This window comes from Rattus rattus, chromosome 8 (genome assembly GCF_011064425.1).
Source record: "Rattus rattus isolate New Zealand chromosome 8, Rrattus_CSIRO_v1, whole genome shotgun sequence".
Taxonomy (NCBI): domain Eukaryota; kingdom Metazoa; phylum Chordata; class Mammalia; order Rodentia; family Muridae; genus Rattus; species Rattus rattus.
In genome coordinates, this window is record NC_046161.1 from 32,884,915 (window position 1) to 32,906,326 (window position 21,412).

Below are 21,412 nucleotides of genomic sequence, written 5' to 3' on the forward strand. Positions count from 1 at the left end.
GTAGGGTCAGGTTTACTTCTGAGGATGAGAGACCTAAGTGGGTGAGCACAGCATACAACAACATGTAATAAACTTTAGCCATAAAATTTTAAATGTTCTTGGCTTCAGACTAACCAATGTTATAACTTATCTACAAAAAGGAATACAGGACCCCAGTCATATATTCACATTTTAATAGAAATTTTATGAACACGACAAAGTTTTAGTGAGTCTACAAGGTGAGGAACAAGAATCAGGCCAACTCCTGCATTTCCTTACTCCCCCATCCCCTTCTTAGTCAGTGTCATCTAGAAACATGGTGGCCGAGTCAGTTCACCGATTTGGGTATTGATTTTGAAAACAGAGTTTATTTCTAGAGTAGCTAAAATATGGCTGTGAATGTAGAAAAAAATAGTTAAATGTGTAATTTTTAGAGTAAAGTCACTGAAAGACCAACCAAATCAGGCTTCCTATTTGACTAGCTAAACTAGGGGCAGGGCGGGAGCGGGGTGGGGTAGGGCGGGGCGGGGCAGGGCAATTCTAACTCAAAACAGTTTATAATTGGTCAAGGCCTTGTGCAGCGTACACCCAAGCTGAAAGTACAGTACGTGCATACATACTTTCTGTGGCTGGCCTCACTCACGAACCAATCAACTATACATGGTCTGTGTTTATTCATCCTTACAACTAAACAGGCAGAGAAAGAAGAGTTTGCTTGGGATGAAACAAACTTTTGGCTGTTCAAAAGTGATACTACATTGGTATAAAAGCTGGAAAACTCAAGCATCCCAAAACTCGGTTTCAAATTCAGACAATTTAAACACAGCTGGAGAAATACCTAATGAATTTGATCCATCCTTTCCCCAAAGTATTACATACAATCAAGATACAGTAGGATTTGTACGCAAAACATACTAGGAACTGGAAGATGTTTGGGTAATGGGCACAGAGCTCTTCGACAACTACTGTTTGCAGTTTGCAGAATAAGATAACCTCCTCTAGGAAGAAAAATGTCCCACAGCAGCAGCACTGGATTCCCCAGGGATGTGCAGAGCTGACGGCTTCGTCACGTAACAGGGAACCAAACCTTCTGGCTGCTCACAATATCGCTGAGCTTCCCTTTAATCTTCAGGAAGTGTCTCTTGAACTCTAACCCATCACCCTATTTTAGAAATAATATGAATTAAAAATATAAAAAGATTGTGTCAAAAGAGCACATTCTCATTCCTGGTCAGAGAAACAAACGCCCTTAAATATGTCCAGTTCTTCTTTGCCTCTTCTCTGTTTCTCTCTGAGAATACCGGACTGCAGGTATTTACCAACATTCCACCTTAGTTATGCACTCCATATAAATCTGACTTGTTTGAACAGGATTCTATAACAATTTATGGGTTTCATTAGAGTAGAAACCTTCATACTTTAACTATACCAAAAACCTAGAAAAGAATTATTTTAACCAGTCTCCCACATACAGAACATGAATTACTTTTCAACCTTTCCTAGAACCACACATAAACTCTCAGAAAACATCCATTATATTGCTTTGGTTTTAATACAGAACCAGCTTTTAAACTAAAAATAATAGGTAAGCAAAATGACAATATTAATCAAAAATTTGTGAAGTTCATTATAATGTACAAGCTTTTTAATGTCATAACTTTTATTTTAAACATGGGATATGTTCTTCTAACTGACCTGCCTAGTCTGGCCTCAGTGAAAGAGGATGTGCCTAGCCTCCCAGAGGAATCCCAGGGAGCTTCCCACCCTCTCAGAGGAGAAGGGGAGAGGGGGGTAGGAGAAGGACTATGAGGGAGGAGGGCAGTGAGTGGGATGTAAAGTGAGTAAGTAAGTAAAAAAAATAAAATTAAAAAAAATAGGTTATGGGCTGGAGTGGTGGCTCAGAGGATAAGAGCACTGACTGCTCTTCCAGAGAGATCCTGAGTTCAATTCCCAGCAACCACATGGTGGCTCACAACCATTTGTAATGAGATCTGATGCCCTCCTCTGGTGTGTGTGAAGACAGCTGTAGTGTACTCATATAAATAAAATAAATCTTTTTTTAAAGAAAGGTTATTATATATGACTCAAAATAATTTAAGTATTATAAAATGTGAATTTCAAGTGTCAAAAGGTATAATTTAAATTTTTCTTTTCGTTTTCATTTATCTGTATATCTTATAATTAAAAAAAAAAAAAAAATTAGGTACAACAGAGTCCCACGAAGGGCTAGTTGAGTTTCTGATCTTCTTGCCAACCGAGTACTGGGAACACAGGCGGATATTGCCACACCTGGCTTTATCTGTGCAGAGGATCCGGTCTCAGAGCTTGTGCACGCTAAGCAAGCACTGTACAAACAGTGATTGATCCCTAGCCCTCGAGATTTTTATATTAAGGAAGATGGGGGGGGGGCAGAGGGACAACCAAAAATATAGAAAAACAGATGATAGCAAAAGTCAGTATTTATAACACTAAATGAAAAAAAGAAGCGAGTTACAATATATTTACAAACTAGTTATGAAGATATACTCCAAAACTTTCTGTGGAAGTCTGAAACCGCATAGGAAGGAACCTTACATGGCATATACCATCTGCATTCCTATGTATACACAGCTAAGTCTGTAAATGTGGCATCGTAAGAGTGACACAGTTAGTAGTAAAACAGAACAACTGTAACAAACGATAAAATTGCCAGCATTAGTACGCTTACCCTTCGGAGCCATTACTAAAGCTACCCCAAAACAAAAAGCATGCAATGCTTCCACAGTTAATACGAAAACCAAATAGGTAACAGGAAAGTAATGTATGCAGCATGAGCAAAAACATATGCATAAAATACCTACTCTAGGCAAAAAGAAAATGCACGTCCTAGTTGAGAACAGGGCAAGACAGCAAAAGAATTCACCATGCTAATCACAATCGTGCTCAACCCACAAAGCTGCAGAAAGCAACAGTGTAGAGAGGTGGGGACCACTGTACGGAAAACACAAAGCCATTTTGAAAATCTATATAGAAAAATACTATGAATAAAATATATGAAAAATACCTTAGAAAGCCGGAAGTCAACCAGTATCTTCTCATCCATTTCTACCAAATTTATTTTGAAAATCAACTTATTGTTTCTTCTATCCATTGTTGATACAGTAACCTAAGGCAATAAAAATAAGGTCAAGCCACATACACACGTGAATAGAAAATACTCTTAACAGTTCTTGTTCAACGGGAGTGTCATGGAGAACACTATACATTTCAAGACTAGAGAGACGGCTCAGGTTAAAAGTACTTGCCCCTCACTCTTCCAGAGGACCCTGGGTCCACTCCGGGCACCCATGCCGGGGGGCTGTCAGCCACCTATGATTCTAGCTCCAAAGGATCTGACTCCTCCACAGACACTAACATACTCATGTACCCTGACACACTGTTTATGCATAAGTGTAAAATTAAAAATCAAAAAAATCTTACAAAAAAAAAAAAAAAGAAAGAAAGAATGCTCTCTCTCTTTCCAATCTAAACCAAGCTGTAAGTTAGAACTTTAGTCTAAGTGAACTTGTGGTAAAAAAAAAGAAGGCATTCTAGCAAAGCAGAATTGAAAGAAAAAACAAATAAAAATAATAGGAATAGAATGAAGACTGGAGGTGTAGCTTAGTGGTAAAGCACTTGCCCAGCATACACAATGCCTGAGTTCAATCCCCAATACTGTAGCCAATCAATCAGTCAAATATATGAGAGAGAAAACAAGGTTATTACAGTACAAGAAGAGCCGGGGGTGGTGGCACACGCCTTCTCCGTGAGTTCCAAGTTAGCCTGCTCTACAGAATGAGTTCCAGAACAGCCAGGGCTGTGTGTGTGTTTCACACAAATACAAAAACTAATGAAAAACAATACAAGAAAGAAAAGAGACGCTATTTAAGGCTGAAAAGCTGGAACAACAATGTGACAGTGATAGTGAGGGTATCAATGTGATAGTGACGGTAAGGAGCTTGGGTGAGATGACTGATGGCAGCCAAGAGCCTGCACCAAAACCCCAAACATGGAGGTGAGGACATCTCCAAGTGCAGCTTAATATAAAATTACTAACTTCAGAGGTTTTTGAAAACACAAAACAAACAAACACAAAAAAATCTTAAAACTTGCAATTGTTTCTTTTTCAAATTAATTACTTTTATTTTTAGAACATTCACTGATCACTGATAACTTTTACTCAAATATTTAATTTTCTATGGGAAAAGAAATAATGAAAACTAACAAAACATACCTGATTCATACAACTCTTCTTCCACTGATAGCCCAACTTCTCAAAGGTCTCTTTCAGGCATTGGTAAGATTTGTCTGCATCCAATTTAGTGAAGAATCGTGTCATCCTTTTGACCAAGCGCTGCCATGGGTTCTGCATATCAAAGAAGAAAGCTGAATAAATCCAGTGAGACCAGTTTACAGCAATTAGTCTGATCTTAAGCTTCTTTCCCATAATGGCCTCCTCTAATTATTTCTTACTTTTCCAAATAATATGTATCAACTAAAAGTATTCATGCCATATACCTAAGATTTAAGACCACAAAAATAAAAAGCAACAGTTATTTATCTGAAAGTTCAAGTTCCTCACCTGTGAAGATCCAGGGGTACCAAGTAGCTGACTGTTTACAAGCATATGATCAGGACACGTAGGCTGGGAAAAACTGATGCCTTGCACCAGTTTGTCCACATTCGAGGGGCCGGTGTCCCACAAGGAAAGCCCTGTCCGAGGCTCTGGCTGGGAACTAGAAAACTTCACGTTTTCTTCACTGAGAGATTAAGAGAAAAGAAAAGTATGACTTCAATTCTCTGTTTTTAAGGTGGCTTCATTCTTTTTAATTATTCATTTTGTGTTGTTTGTTTGTTTGTTTGTTTGTTTGTTTGAGACAAGACTGAGTCTTGTTGCCTAGATTGGCCTGGCCTGGCACTGTCTATCCTCCTGCCTCAGCCTTCCAATTAACAGTTACCTGGGACTGTAAGTGTGTATGGTACAGAGTCAGACTAAAAATGTCTTTAAATAACCCACCAGGATTTTTTTATATCGCACAATCATTCTCATTTTGGTAAAATTACAGGCATTATTAAGTAAAATATATACTTCTTTTTTATGGGGGATAATTACATTTAAGAAACAAACTTAATCTGCTAATCCATGGTAGTGCAAATTTGTAATCACAACACTCAGGAGGCAGACACAGGAGGTTCCATACAAATTTAAGACTAGGGTGGGCTATCCAGTTCCAGTTCAGCCAAGGTTACTTAGTAAAACACTATCTCAAAAGAAAAAAAAAAAAAAACGGAAAAAAAGAAAACATAATAATTTTTATGTCTTACCTGGAACCACTATTTATTGGAGAAAAGTCCAAATTAGAATGAATGTGCTTAGAGAATCCACTAGAAGACTCTGACACACCACCTGAAGTAGCACGTGGCCTCTTCGCTCCTGAAAAAAGGAACAAATACAAATCCTCTATTCGAGTATTTAATCCAACTGGCATTTTGAATAAATAAAGCCACATCTAAATCCATTTACTGAATACAAAGCAATATAAAATAAACAATTTTTTCTTAAACAACTTTATGTTTAAACAAAGAAATGTTACCCTAGTGCTTCACTAAGGCCACAAGTTTAATGCCATCTTTTATGAGTAAACATGATATTCAACAAAAGAGTAGCTCATAACTAGAACTTTTAAAATTTTTAAATAACTCAGTAAAGAACGACGATCAATAAAAATAAGACCCTCAGCTAGACTACTACAGTCCATGCTACTTGTCTCCTCACACTTCCTAAGAAAGAATTATCTCAAAACTTCTATTCTCTTCTGAGATTAGCAATACCGCCCACCATTCCATCATTCTTAGCATAATATGCTATCCTACTTTTAGAATAATGCCAACAGACATAAAATAGCACAGTATGTCACTACCACCACACACACACACACACACACACACACACACACACACAGTGCCCTCAGAAGCCAAAGGGTACTTGAGTTAGAAATGTTTGTGGGCCCCCTTGTGGATGCTGGGAATCAGACCCAGGTCCTCTAACTGCTGAACCACGCCTCCAGCACCAACCTCCCAAACCTTAACACTCTACGGAGTAAAAACAAAGTTCAGTTCAGTAAGGTAATGCTGATTCTCTAACTACTTACTACCTTACTTACAATGAAGTGAAATAATGCAAACAAACAAACTGGGAAAGGTGCATACAGTTTGAAAGTTTTCTGGTTGCCAGTGCCCAAGGAAGGTGAGAGAGTAACACACGTAAATAAGACTCAGACAGGGAAGGAAGGCATTGCTAGACACAAGGAATAAGTTCTCATCAGCTAAAACAAAAGTCTATGGAAGAAGTGCGAAAGAGAAAAAAAATTGTTAATTCAGTTTGGGACAAATCATGCTTGATTGAAATATGCTACATCAACAGATAGTCCTAAGACAGGGACTGCAGAGATGTCTCAGGGGTTAAGAGCACTTTTTGTTCTTGCAAAGGACCCAGGCTCGGTTCCCAGCAGTCACATCACAACTCACAACATCTGTACCTCCTGTTCCAGGGGATCCAGTGCCCTCTTCTGCCTTCAAGGACCCCCAGGCACACATGTGTAGTGTGTACACATACACACATACACACACACACACACACACACACACACACACACTCTGCCCCTCCCCCTCTCCTGGAGAGTTTGTGGTATTTTATAAGTATCTATGTTTCACAAAAGAAACCTCTTTTTTACCTCTGTTAAGTGGTTTGTTGTACCATCTATCTTTTTTAATGTCTGGGATGGTGATCCTTGCTGATGGATTCTCAACTAGAATTTTATGAAGCAAAGCTGAAAAGAAAACAAGACAGTATTTGTAAAAGAGGTACACAGATTAGACAAACCTTCAAAGACACAAAAGCCAGAAACATGATATACACCTACAGCCTCAATAGTTGAGAAACACAGGCAGGATGCCTGAGGCCAGCTTAGGAAATATATACATTAGTTTAAAAAAAGAATTCATACAATTTCCAACATCCCAACATCAAAAATGTAAGCCAGGGGACTGGTGAGATGGCTCAACAGTTATCCAGCAACCATAAGGTAGGTAACTCACAACCATCTATAAAGGGATCTGATGCCCTCTCCTGGCACGTAGGTGTACATGCAGAAGAGCACTCCTACATTTAAAAAAATACACATATAAATCAATTATTTTAAACCAGGAATGAAAAGTGACCAGCTTGCAGTCCCATCATTCAGGAGGCTGAGAGGATTGCCAGTCAGGTCCAGCCTGAGATTCAGGACAGCATGGGCTAACACAGACCTTGTCTCCCAGAACAAACAAGCCATCTGAACACCAGCATCTGAAGGTGGAGACTGAAGGTAAAGATCATCCTCTACTACACAGCTGAGCGCAGGGTTCAGCTTGGGCTAAACAAGACCATTTCAAAATCAAAGCCAACAGCAATCAAACACAAAAATTAAACCACACAAACAGCAAATGAGAACACAAAGAATTTTACAAAGAAAAAAAAATCAGAATAGAAAACACCTTTCTCAGCATGACAATATAAGTCAAAACCACAAGTGACAAGAATTTAGGTATGAAAAATTTAAAACATCTGCACATTAAAACATCCGGCAAAACTAAAATGAATAATAAACTAATACTGTAACAAATGTTACACACATTAATGCGTTTTTTGAAAAACCCCCAAAGGATTAAGAAAAACTATAAATTTCACTTCATTTCAGAGTAAAACTAAAAAGCTAGTAAGTTACACACTCGGTATTAATATTAAATTTAAAATAAAATTTAAGACACAGCATCAGTTACAGCCTTACTGGTTAAAAAAATTCATTTTTGCCAGGCATTGTGTGTGCACACTTAATCCCAGTATTCAGTAGGCAGAGGCGGAGGCAGACCAATCTCTCTGAATATGAAAGTCAGCCTGGTCTATTATCATATAGTAAGTTCCAGGCCAGCCTGATCTACATAGTGAGTTCCAGGCCAGCCAAGGATACAGTGAAACCCAGTGTTTCAAAATACAACAAGAAAGTAACACGAATAAATGACAAAAATGGTACAAACTTAGAAAGTAAATTTATAAAATAAGCTATAACATTTTCACAAAAAATACAGACAAACCCTGCAATCTTGCTAATGGGAGAAGAAAAAAACTTTAAGCAAATAAAGAAAACCCCAGCATCAAGTAACATGAATGCTTATCCATGTTCTTCTCTAGAAGTGAAGTTAAGGGAAAACCTACATCTCTAAACCAGAAGGGTAAAACATAGCCACATACTGAGTGCCATCAATCTTTAAAAGTATGATCCAGGCTCATAATTAAAGATGTAGGAAATACTGAGCATCAAAACTAAAATGAGGGGGTTGGGGATTTACTCAGTGGTAGAGCGCTTGCCTAGCAAGCGCAAGGCCCTGGGTTCGGACCCAAGCTCCAAAAAAAAGAAAAAAAAAAAAAAAACTAAAATGAGTTATGAAATATGATTTACCTTTTGCAAAAGCATATACTGATAACTAATATATAGTATACATTTGCTATATATATTTTTTTAAATATTTTTAAAAGGCTATTTCCAAAAACCACAACTATAGAGTTGTTTCTTCCCTCCCTCTTCACTTACATTTTCTGAGTTGGCTAAAAGGACTAAGGAGAAGAAAAAAGGAAGAAGGAAGACAGAAGAGGAGGAGGAGGATTACAACAACAACAAGAAGAAAGGGAGATTAAAAAAAAGAAAGTTAAGAAAAATCAGCTAACATGACACCACAGAATTTTATTACCCACAGAATTAATACTTTCTTTTTTTTTTAAGATTTTTTTATTTATTTGAGTACACTGTTGCTTTCTTCAGACACACCAGAAGAGGGCATCAGATCTCATTACAGATGGTTGTGAGCTACCATGTGATTGCTGGGATTTGAATTCAAGACCTCTGGAAGAGCAGTCAGTGCTCTTAACCGCTGAGTCATCTCTCCAGCCCCAGAATTAATACTTTCAAACAACCTACTTACCCAGAGGAGCAGAATCAATTTTTTTCCAAGGATTGAGATAGGTTTTCTTTTCTTTCCAATCAGAATATTCTTGACAGCTATCACTGGGCTGGTCCCAAGGCAATTCTAAAAATAAAACAAGTTACAGTCTTTGAGTGTTCATAAAATTATGTAACAAATATTTCAAGGAAAAATAATCACACAAAAGAAAAATGAACAATGTATAAAAGAATACAATTTTCATCCACAGTAATTCAATATGGTTTTCACGCTGTTTCACAAAAACTTACTCTTTTCAAAGCTATCATATTAAGGTTGGAGATACAACTTAGTAACAGGATTTTTGCCTTGCAGGTGTTGGGCCCTGGGTTTAATCTCCAGCAACCCCAAAGGAGGTGTTGAGATTTTTAATTTAATGGTTATACTTCATGAAAATAAACCTCTGGGTTAAGAGTGTCAAGGGAGTTAAGAATAAGATATAAATTACAATAGGTTGAATGTTTGCTTCCTTCTCAAGTTTACACTGAAATCCCAACCCCCAGGGGGAAGAATGTGAGAGCTCGTTTGGAGACTCTAGCAGAGAGAGCTGTCCTCTTCAACTGAACTCACGCCAGCGTCACCAGGCAGATCAGCCAAGTTAGCCCCAGCGATCAATGAAGGGCAAGCAGTCCAACCAGATCACTCACTCTCACACTCCCAGTGTGGAGGTGGGGCCTTTGTGGGGTGACTGGGTCATGAGTATGAAAGCCCTCAAAAGTAGGATTTGGGTCCTACTGAAGACACTAAAGAGTCTGCCTCTCCTCTCAGTAAGGTGGTCAACTACAAGGCAGGAAGAGAGAGGGCCCTCAGAAAATGACCATGCTGGCAACTCCACTGCAGACTGCAAGCCTTCATGATTTGTATGAAATAAATCTGTATGTAATGCACTCACTGAATGGTACTTAGTAACTGTAGCCCAAGGCGATGAGTTAAACACTAACATAAAACTATTAGAGAGCTGGAAAGATGCACCCACAACTAAAGGTTTACAACCTTTCTATCACAGAACTAAGATTCCCTTGGGTTATTTCATTTTTATTATTTTGGTATAAGAAATCTGACTTCTCAGAGAAAAGAAGTTTTCTCATGATTATACAGCCTTACCTCCAGCCAACATTGCAGTAAGCACTATTCCACAGGACCAAACATCAACTGGTTCTGCGTGAAATTCTTTCCTCTTTAGAAGCTCTGGAGCGACATAAGGTAAAGTCCCACACATCTTGTTCAGTAAGCGCTCACGATTATTATGCCGAAACACTGTTGCCAAGCCAAAGTCAGAGATTTTGAGATTATCTAATCCAAAAGAAAAAATGACAACACTGGATTAAAAGATCTGCAAATATATATACATATATATATAAATTATTGGAAATAACGCTGGTTTGCTTAGGGCTTATAGAACTTTTCTTCCTGAAAATAAGCAAAAGAAATCTATGGATTTCTGGTCCAAGGACCCCCAGCACATAGGTAGCAGAGGGCTGCCTTGTCCGGCTTCAGTGGGAGAGGATGCACCTAATCCTTTATAGACTTTATGCCCACGGTGGGTGGATAATTAGGGGGGAGGGGTGCCCCTCTCAGAGGCAAAGGGAAGGCGGGGAAGGAAGAAGAACCCTTTGAGGAGGTACAGGAAGGGGGCAACGTTTGCGATGTAAATAAATAATTAATAAAAATAAATAAATCTATGCATATGTAAAAGAAAAGGTAAAAGGCACTGTCATTTATACTGAACTTAGCAAAGACCTCATCTTCTTAACTAACCAGTTTGTACCAGGTTAAATAAGGATGCTGTGAATGCCCTCCTGGAAAACCAACCCAGGAAGACAGCAGAACAAAACCCTTCCCTGAGAGCTGTGGAGGGTACGGAGTCATCGGCAATGCAGGGGACTAAGCGCTGGTTCCCTTGCATGCAAGTAACAGGCACTGTGTCAGCCAATGCAGGTAGGAAATAACAGTGAGACTGATAAACTGTGGTATACTAGCTATGAAAATACAGACGTCATTAAATGTTATAGCAAAGGGATCTAAGAAATTAAGGACCCTATTATGAGGGATTATCAAGTACAACCTTTGTAAAAGCAGTCTGGCCAAAGTGTCAAAATTTGAAATATTCACTCTTTGAACTAACAATTCTCACTAAGATCATTCCCACCCACAGCAGAAACTCCACAAATTCACAAACGTAGGGATATTTCTAGTAGTATCGGTCATAAACATCCATCGATACATGACAAGATCTTATAATACCTATGTACAATGAATATAGAAGTAGTTAACAAAAACGAAGCACACATACTCATATGGAATCAGATATGTAAGAAAAAGGCTAGTAGCATAACAACTATCATACATAAAAGTGTTCATACTGAGTGAGTACTGCATTTTAAGTTAGAAACAAATGCCACCAAGTAAAAGAACCTTTAAAAGTCAATTGTGTTCACACCACACAACATATAAACCCCCATATTGCTTACCTACATTTAATTTTGAGAAATATGTTGCAATTATATCTTTTTAGGAATTATAAATGATAGAAATCTAGACCAACTACTGGGATTACAACTTCTAGATAACAGTCACTTTAAATACTAACGGTTTAGCAGTTTAGTATCTTTTGGGTTTAGTTTTTCATCACATCTGCAACATAATATTGTTAAGTGAGAAAACTACACATAATGAATTCAAAATTTAGGGGTCTGATTTAGGAATATATTTATGAAGAACAGAAGGAAAAATTTTAGATAGTGGAGTTTTTGTTTCTTTAGCCTATTAAACATTGAATAGAAACAAAATAAATATACAAGAACAACAGTATAATCAAAATGCACTTACCAGACACTCATCTTAAGAAACACTTGTATGAAATTCTTAAATTAATAAAACCATATTTAAGTCAGGTGCTGGCAGTGGCAGTGCATGCCTTTAATCCCAGCAGAAATTAAAGGGAGGCAGAGGTAGGAGGATGACTGAGTTCAAGGCCAGCCTGGTTTACAGTGCGAGTTCCAGGAGAGCCAGTGAGTGCTACACAGAGAAACTGTCTCAAAAAAAACCTAACCAGATAAATGGATGAATGGATGGATGATAGATAGATAGATAGATAGATAGATAGATAGATAGATAGATAGATAGATAGATAGACAGACAGACAGACAGACAGACAGGACAAGACAAGACAGACCAGACCACACCAGACCTCACCTCTGAGTTCGAGGCCAGCCAGGGATACAGAGAAACTCTGTCTCAAAGAATCAAAATAAATAATTTAAAAAGAAGAACAGAACCGGGCAGGAAAGACAGTTCAGTGGTTAAGAGTGCTGACTGCTCTTCTAAAGAACCCAAGTTCAAATCCCAGCACTCACATGGTGGCTAACAACTATCTATAACTCCATCTCTGAGAGGGCCCAATACCCTCTTCTGGTCTCCACCAGCACTGTGTGCACAAACATATGCAGGCAAACAAACACTCAGACACACACCCCCTTGCCTTTTCAGCACCACCGACAAGTTTTGCTTGTTACCTGTTTCTATTCCTAAACCATAATTTGGGTTTTGGACTTCATAAAAACAGGCAATATGTTAAGTTTGGGCTTTTGTTGTGTTTGTGTTTTGTTACATTTTGTCTACATCATTTTATCTGTGAAATTCATCTGCCATTGCTTATAATTGGAACTTATGCATTTCATAATTTTTCTGTCTTATAGTTGGTAGATATTTGAGTTGCTCTGAAATTTCTACTAACTAATAATTCTATGAGAATTTTTTTTTTATTTATTTAATTTTAAGAGAAAGTCTTTCTGTGTAGCCCTAGCTGACCTGGAACTTGCTCTGTAGACCAAACTTGCCTTGAACTCCGAGGTCTACCTGTCTCTGCCTCCCAAATGCTTGGATTAAGCACCACCAAGGTATTTTTTTGGTTCTTTTTTTTTTTTTTTTTTTTTTTTCCGGAGCTGGGGACCCAACAGGGCTTTGCGCTTCCTAGGCAAGCGCTCTAACCACTGAGCTAAATCCCCAACCCGTATTTTTTTTATTTATTCTTTAAATACAGATTTATTGACCCAGTTAGTTAGTTAGTTAGTTAGTTAGTTAGTTAGTTAGCTAGCTAGTTTTGAGTCAGGGTTTCTTTGTATAGCCCTGGCTGTCCTGGAGCGAGCTCTGAAGACCAGGCTGGCCTCGAGCTCACAGAGATCCACCTGCCTCTATCTCCCAAGCGCTGGACCTAAACTTGTGCACCACCACAACGTGGCTAACTATGAGCACTTTTAGATGTGGATGTTGATTTATTTAATCAGGTGTGAAGACAGGTGTTTACTATATGACAAATATATATAAACATTTTGCATGTTAATGTTATGTATTTTTTCTTAGCATACCAATCAGTGGTTTCCTTATGACGTATGAGTGAACATACCTCAACACAATAAAAGCTGTATAGGATAAGCCTATAGCCAACATCATTCAAAATGAAGAAAAACTTGGAAGCAATCCCACTGAAGTCAGGAATAGGGATGTCTACTATCCCCACCCATTCCTTTTTACCACTCACTGTGCTTGAAACAGTCGTTGGAACAATAGGCAAAAGAAGGAAATTAAAGGGATATAAGAAGTCTTACTACCCCTATTTGCAAATGACCAGAAAACCTCTAAAAATTATAAATAAATTCAGCAGTGTGGTACGTATGATACAGAATCAACTTGAACAAACCAGTAACTTTTCTTTTTTTTAAATATTTATTAATTTATCTTATGTATGAGTGACCTATCTGCATGCCAGCAGAAGACAACAGATCCCAGCATAGGTGGTCGTGAACCAGCATGTGGTTGCTGGGAACTGAATTCAGGACCTCTCAAAAGGCAGACAGTACTCCTAGCCACTGAGCCATCTCTCCAGCCCAATCAATAACCTTTCTATACAAAAAAATATACAGAGAAAGGGAGCATGAACACACTCCTATTCACAATAGCCCCAAGGAAAAATAAAACATCTAGGAATAAACCTGTCCAAGCAGGAAGGCTAATCTTGGTTGCAAACATTTGAAGTAACTAAAACCCAAGAAAGCAGGGCGCACCTGGGAGGGATTTTCCTTGATTGCATCATCTGAGGTGGGTGACCCACCCCGGATCTGGGCCACACCTTTTGGTGGCAGCTCACATACAACATGGAAGAGGGAAGCTTTGTTTTCTGTCTGTCTGTCCTCACTTGCACTAGCATCTATCCTAACCCCCTCCTCGGCTGGTGTTAGAACATGTCCTCTGACAGTAGTCAATGGTGAAGAACAAATAACGAGTACCGGAGGGAATGCAGGGGTGGGGCTTCGCTGCTGGGGAGATTAGACACTGATCAAGCCACTCTGAAAATTAGGACAGAAAATGTTCAAAAAAGCACAAACAAATCTACTGTATGTATGACCGAGCTATATTACCAGTCGGCACATGCCCAAAGGATCTGACCTTCTACTCCACAGGTATCTGCTCAGCCATGGTCATTACTGCTCTGTTCACAACAGCTAGGAAAAAGAAACAACCTTAATGTCCTACAGCTCAATAACTGATAATGAAAAGTTATCTATGACTATGGAATACTAGTCATCTATAAAGAAATATGAAATCATGAAATAGATGAAACTAGAAAAATCATACTGAGTGAAATAGCCCAGAGACATAAAAACAAACACGGCGTGTTCTGTTGAGATTAGGTCTTCTGCTATGCACGGCCCCCAAGACCTGGTTGCCCCAAAGATGATAGAGTGGGCATGTAGACCCAAGTGATACTATGTGACCTTGCCCCCAAGTTATTTCTACAGTAGTAATTTTGTCTTGTCTACAGCCTATAGCTGGACAGAATTGAGATGGGCAGGGCTTCGTGTTCCCAGAGACCACAAAGGGAGTGGAGTAGGGGGAGGGGGAAGAAGGTGGGACAGGAGGAAGCCACTATGGGTTACATAAGTCATGAAATAATGGCCATGTAGGTTGGCTAATTGGAATTAAAAGCAGCCCAGACAAAACATGGCAAATTATATAATGGGATTACTGGATGGGAAAGCAACATAATAGCAGAGGGTAGGCATGCGCCCAGCTCTTGTGCTGATTAAGGCTTATTATAAATATAAAGGTTGTGTGTGTTTTGTCCAGGAACTAAATGGTCAAAGGAGGGGTAGAAACCCCAGATTAGGATTAAATAATTTCTACAACATGTTCTCTACAGATGTGAGGACATATCCTAGAGTAACTACAGAAATAGTTACAGAATAGAGGAGAATACACAGATATAAGTGATCTGACAAGGAAAAGGGGGAAACAGAGGTAAGGCTCCAATTGAGGGACAGAATAAGTGCAGGCAGAAGAACTTTCAGTAGCAGGAAGGATTTCTGAAAATGTCAGAATCATACCATTAACTATCTACTTAAAAATAACGATAATACACATAAGCCAGTGAGGAAGAAGAAAAAGACATGTAGACAATGGAAGATAATTAAGGAGCAAGAAATACGCTCACACAGCTACGACCACCTTTTTTTTCCTTCATGTTTTGTTTTTGTTTTGTTTTGTCTTGTCTCGTTGAGACAGGCTCTCTCTATATTGCCCTGGAACTCACTCTGTTGACCAGGCTGACCTAAAACTCACTAAGGTCCACTTCTCTCTCTTCCTCCCAAATACTGGGATTAGAGGTGTATGACATTTTTATTTTTATGTGCATGGGTGTTTTACCTGCACATGTCTGTATACCATGGAGGCTAAAAGAGGGGATCCTACCTTCTGGAACTGGAGTTACAGACAGTTGTGAGCTGCCACGTTGGATGCTGGTAAGAGAAGCCCAGGAACAGCAGCCTGTGCTCTGATCCATTTCTCCAGCTCCTAACCCCAGCCACCCAATTTTTAAACAAGTGTTAAAAACATACATAGGAAAAGGTCTCCATCCTGAGCACAGTGTTAGAAAAGTCAGATAAACGAAAGGATGGCATTAAGCCATCTTTCATCTCCCATCCAAGTACTACTAACCAGGCCCGACTCTGCTTAGCTTCCGAGATCAGACAAGATCGGGCGCGTTCAGAGTGGTTTTTTGCTGTAGAAAAATCATCTCTCATACTTTGCACAAAACTGTATTCGAAAAGATCAAAGCCCTTAAGATGACTTAAATTCTGAATAAACTGATGGAGAAAAACAAGCAACCCCAAGATGAGAATAAGCACAGCAAGGGCAGAGAAGGCTACAGCCAACAGGATGACAGAAAATGTCCTCCAATTAAATATGTGACATGAGCTTGATACCTACAACAACCGCAGATCTCCAAAATTTAAACCAAAACACAAAGCATCCAATCAACAAATAGATGGATGAATTTAACAGATAGTTCCCTAACAAAACACACAAAAACTGTTTTCAAAAGACCAGGTATTTCTCTGCCTAATCCACAACTATATCATTAAAGTCTTGTGAAATCCAAAAACAGTCTCTGAAACTTCCATAAATTCTCAGCTTTTTTTATTTTTTTTTTTTTTGGGGGGTGGGGAGGTGGTTTGTTTTTGTTTGATTGGTTGTTTTTTTGTTTTGTTTTGTTGTTTGGGTTTTTGTTTCTTTTTTGGTCCCTGTATTTCAGTAATGTGAAAGCCTGGGTTGCATCTATATGACTATCCTAATAACATTAACAAGGGCTGGAGAAATGACTCAGCAGTTAAGAGCTCTTCCAGAGGTACTGAGTTCAGTTCCCAGCAACCACATGGTGGCTCAAAGCCATCTAAACTGAGATCTGATGCCCTCCTCTGGCAGGCAGGTGCAGATACAAACGGAGCACCCATGCATTAAATAGACAGATAGCATTAACAAAAGGTTACTCTTACCCCTTTCATCCAAGAGGAGGTTTTCTGGTTTAATATCCCTGTGAGTTATTCCAATGCCATGAAGATAAACCTAAGTGGGAAGTCAAAGCAGTAGAATTTAGCGACTCACATAATAATGATGCTCATTTTAAGGAAGGCAAAAGAGGCTGTAGTACCTACCACCCCCGCCATGAGCTGATGGAAGAACCTCTGAGCATCTTGTTCAGGCATCCCTATGTCTGGCTCTGTAAGAAATAATTATTGATAGTCTACTGAAAGATCATAATCAGGCATCAACCATATAGGCTCTGAATTCATATCTCACTATGTTTGTACTTAAGCAAACAGAAACTTATACTATCAAAAGACCCAAGTCCATCAACAAATACATCACTAAGTAACTCACATCTTCCTAGAGACTAGTGAAAATAAGCTAACATCATAGGGAAATAATTTAAAGGTATCAAAGTACTTTAATCTTATACTAACCCCAACGGACTTCATTTCCTTTAAATGTCTCCCTACTTCTTCTAAACACAAGTCCGGGACTGGAAAGATAGCTCAGCAGTTAAGAGCACTGGCTACTCTTCCAGAAGACCAGGATTTGACTCTCAGCACCCACACGACTCACAACCATCTGTCAGTTCCCAGGGAATCCAGTGCCCGCTTCGGGCCTCTTATAGCATCAGACATGCCTCCACAGGTACCAGGCATGCACACGGTACACAGAATATAAAACAGCCATAAAATAAATAAATAATTTTAAGTAATTCCCATTGTTCCAGTCTGACTACCAACAGGGAAGTCATGTACAATTTCACTATATAGCGGACTTACATCATAAAACTTTTACATTACAAAGTCAAGAATGTCTGAATTTTACTCCAAATTTACATAACCTTTACATAAACAATTCTAAAATAAAATTGATTGAACATTTAAAAATGCAGGTGGGTAGTGGTGATGGACACCTTTAATCCCAGCCCTCAGGAAGCAAAGGCAGATAAATCTCTGAGCTCATGGTCAGCCTGGTCTACAGAGTGAGTTCCAGGACAGCCAGGGTTACATGGAGCAACCTTTTCTCTAAAAACCAAAAAACCAGATGACAGCCTGCTTTAGTACAGACCAGTTGATGGGCCTGTGGAGAGATGGTGGGTTTAATCTCCAGAAACACACAACATATAGACTTGATCAGTAAAATAATTATCTTAAATCTTCTCCATACCTATTCTATCAAAGAGTTCTCCTCCACTACAGTACTCCAGAAACAGGTACTGGATGTTGCCTTCCCTCCTGTGGCCATAGAATTTCACTACATTCTCATGATTTAACATCTTATTGATGCAGATCTCTTTCTTAATATTTTCTGGGCAGTCTATGGCCCGCTTCATGTCTACAATTTTCACTGCAACAGCTTCTTCAGTTATTCTATTCACAGCAAGTTGAACTCTTAAAGAGAGAGAGAGAGAGAGTTACAACATTTTCACCTCAGAATTCCATTTCTCCTACATCTTCAAAAGATTAGTGACGCACACCTGTAATTCCAACCTTCTAGAGAGAGACAAAGGGGTCTAAGTTCAAGCCAGCCCAGCCTGGACTACAAAGAAACTTTCAAAGCAGGGAGTGATGATGTGTACAAGTCTTGGATCCCAGCACATGAGAGGGCTGGAGAGATGGCTCAGCCGTTAATGGCTAGGCTCACAACCAAAAACCTAAGAGAAACAGAGGCAAGCAGAGCACTTGGAGTGAGTTTGAGGCCAATGAGACTCTCTACAAACAAAACTAGGGAGGGGGGAGTGGGGTGCATTGAGGGGTCACCTAGAAAGATGGCTCAGCATTTCAGTGCACTTGCTTCAGACCTCAGTACAGTTTCCAGCACCCACGTGGTAGCTCATATAACCATCTGTAATTCCCAGTTCTGGGGGAATCCCACACCTTCTGGCCCTCTGTCACCCTGAACACATGTAGTACACTAACATGCAGGCAAACAATCACACATATTAAGAAAACACATAAATCTTAGGACGAAAAAAAACTTCAAGAAATTAAATGTAACACATTCCTTTCTTCATCAAGGAAAATGAAATGGCCTCTGCCATGGTCTCCCGAGCAATGAGACCAGAGGTGAAGTGCTTCAGTGAAGGCTCCAAGTCTTGGAAACATGGAAACCTGGTGTGTGTGCTGATGAGGCTTTGAAAAACAGTAACAAGGCTAGATTACATCACATGTACACATGATCTGGATTACATCACATGCACACATGATCTGGCCCCACGGCAGTATTCCTTTCCCTTTATGAATCTCATGCATATACGCCTGAGCACCTCTGAGGTAAGAACCACTAATTCTATCATCAGATAAAGAAACAAAGACACATAAAGCTCGCTCAGGAACACAAAACACAACTAGGATCCGCTGAGTGTGAGGGTCTGCAGTCAGGCTGGATGCCGCCAGGGTCTTTTCATTATCTCATTTAAAATTTTAAGACACGTGGTTTGTTAGAGAAATGATTTTCTTATAAAAGAAAAATTTAAAAAAAAAAAACTGGATCGACTAACATGGGATTGTAATACCTACCTGGGAGGCTACAGTGTGCCACAAGTATAAGGCCAAAGCTGGGCAATTTAACAAGATTTTGATCTGAACAAAATCAAACGCAAAAAGAAATTTGTTGTTCGTTTGATAGGCCTAAAAATGTAGCTCGTCGCAGAGCATAGGCCCAGCATGTGTGGTGATGTGTGATGTTCAATGTCCACTATGACAAAAGAGGAGGGACAAGTGTGGAGAAGTAACTTCACTCAGAGCCTTGATTTACAAATGCAAATATCCATGCTCTTTGCCACTTGGAATAAAGGATTTTTTTTAAGTGTGTATTCAGACAAGAGATAGAAAACTAAAACAAACAAAGAGGTAATATTTTAATAGGGATTGTGGAGATGGCTAGGCAGGTTAAGCCACTTGCTGTCAGGCCTGATGATCGGAGTTCAGTCCTCTGAACCCTCAACAGAACCAGCAAGTGTCTTCTGACCTCCACAGGTACATCCATGGCAGAACGAACACACACACACACTAAAATGAGGGCTCAAACTTACTCTGCATAGGAATCTTCTCCCAAAGTTTGCACCAGATCCCAGTCTTCAACAAAAGACAGGCGCGCGCACGCGCGCGCACACCCGCGCGCACACACTAAAAAATTTAAATGAGGGCTCAAACTTACTCTCCATAGGCGCCTTCTCCCAAAGTTTGCACCAAATCCCAGTCTTCCACAAAAGGCACTGCCATGACTCCAAGCACAGCAACTGTAAAATGCAGGATCCCAGAAAATACGGGCGATGAGTGTAAATTCTCATCACCTGTAATGCCGTTGAGCCATGTCTCCTGCCATGATTCCGCACGACTTTGTTTTCCCTTTACATCTCATCCATATTTACCCAAATCATAAAGCTAAATTTAAATATTTTGCCCTGTATATCACAAATCCTGTTTCTACGATAGTCCTCCGCCTTTATGCAAAACTGAACACTTGCTTAGCTGGAAGTAACTGTTAAACAAAACAAAACAAAAGCTTTCAGATGAATAACCCGGAAAGGGAGTTGGGGGCAGGACAGGGCAGGGCAGGGTGCGGGGGTGGGGGACAGCTGGGTGTAACTAAGGTAATTACTTCCAGAGCAGCCCCTCCTCCCACCCGCTCACTTCCAATTCCCACCCCAACCGCACGTGTCCCCAGCACCGGGAGGGCACGGGGCGGGGCCAAGCCGCGGGGAGAAGCGGAAGACAGGAACCCCCTAAAGCCGGAAAAGCATGCGAACCCCGGAGGCTTACAAAAAGCTCTGGTCCCTGTACGCTGGAGAGCCGCAGACCACCGGTTCCAGCCCGCACTCCGGGCGGCCCTCCCACCTCTCCGCTCATCTGGGCCACTCCCTCACCATGCCAGCCCGCACTAATCAACCCCTCTGGGTCCTTTGCTGGAGTTCTTTCCCACCGTTCAGGACGCCCTTCTCACCAAGCAGTCCTTTGCCAGCTGCCACAGGAATCCAAATGCACAGCTTTTCCCGCCAAAACCTGCTTGCGTCATGCTGTCGCAAAAGCGCACACCTTTGCCGTAAAGTGGGCCGGCGCGCGTTGTCCTATCCCGAGCTCTACCGAGGAGCAATTTCGGTAGACTGACCGAGCAAGGGCCCCTCCTTCAAGTACTGGGCGTGCTTGGCTGGAGTTCTGATGCGGCCGCGGTAAGACACAGGCTAATGAGATTTGGTATTGACGACTGCTTTGGTGAGAAGTGATCTGAGTCCCAGAGTGAAATGGCATCGGGCGTGCACTATGCTGGACGCCTTACATTGGTACAGAAAGAATCCATCCAAACGGCGCATCGGTTGGGCCCAGGCCAAGAACCCGGGTTCCTTGCCGGTCAGAGCCTGCAAAGGCTGCACCGTTAACTACGTAAACCGACCTGCTCGTGACCTAGGAGGCCCTGGTAAGAAGGGTTTATGAGGTTCAAACCAAGCGCCACAAAGTGCTCTGTAAACACACAATTGTGGCCTCAGTATTCGAACTGAGAAGCTAGCAAC

At 40.2% G+C, this 21,412-nt stretch overlaps 1 protein-coding gene across 3 annotated transcripts; it reads right to left on the reverse strand.

The window, feature by feature from the left end:
• Nucleotides 1-502: 502 nt before the first annotated feature.
• On the reverse strand, nucleotides 503-20,931 carry Chek1 (checkpoint kinase 1). 3 transcript variants are annotated; one of them, XM_032910744.1, is made up of 13 exons: nucleotides 20,771-20,931; nucleotides 20,062-20,143; nucleotides 18,070-18,293; nucleotides 17,025-17,089; nucleotides 16,866-16,935; nucleotides 10,138-10,326; nucleotides 9,016-9,120; nucleotides 6,732-6,827; nucleotides 5,323-5,431; nucleotides 4,580-4,757; nucleotides 4,232-4,363; nucleotides 3,023-3,124; nucleotides 503-1,141 (listed from the first exon to the last, which is right to left on the reverse strand). In XM_032910744.1, exons 2-13 carry the CDS (start codon nucleotides 20,124-20,126, stop codon nucleotides 1,046-1,048), a joined length of 1,431 nt encoding a protein of 476 aa, XP_032766635.1. In that variant the 5' UTR covers nucleotides 20,127-20,143; nucleotides 20,771-20,931; the 3' UTR covers nucleotides 503-1,045. The 3 variants fall into 3 exon arrangements, with proteins under 3 accessions (XP_032766635.1, XP_032766634.1, XP_032766633.1); XM_032910743.1 differs by having other exon boundaries at nucleotides 20,667-20,931; XM_032910742.1 differs by having other exon boundaries at nucleotides 20,848-20,900.
• Nucleotides 20,932-21,412: the final 481 nt, after the last annotated feature.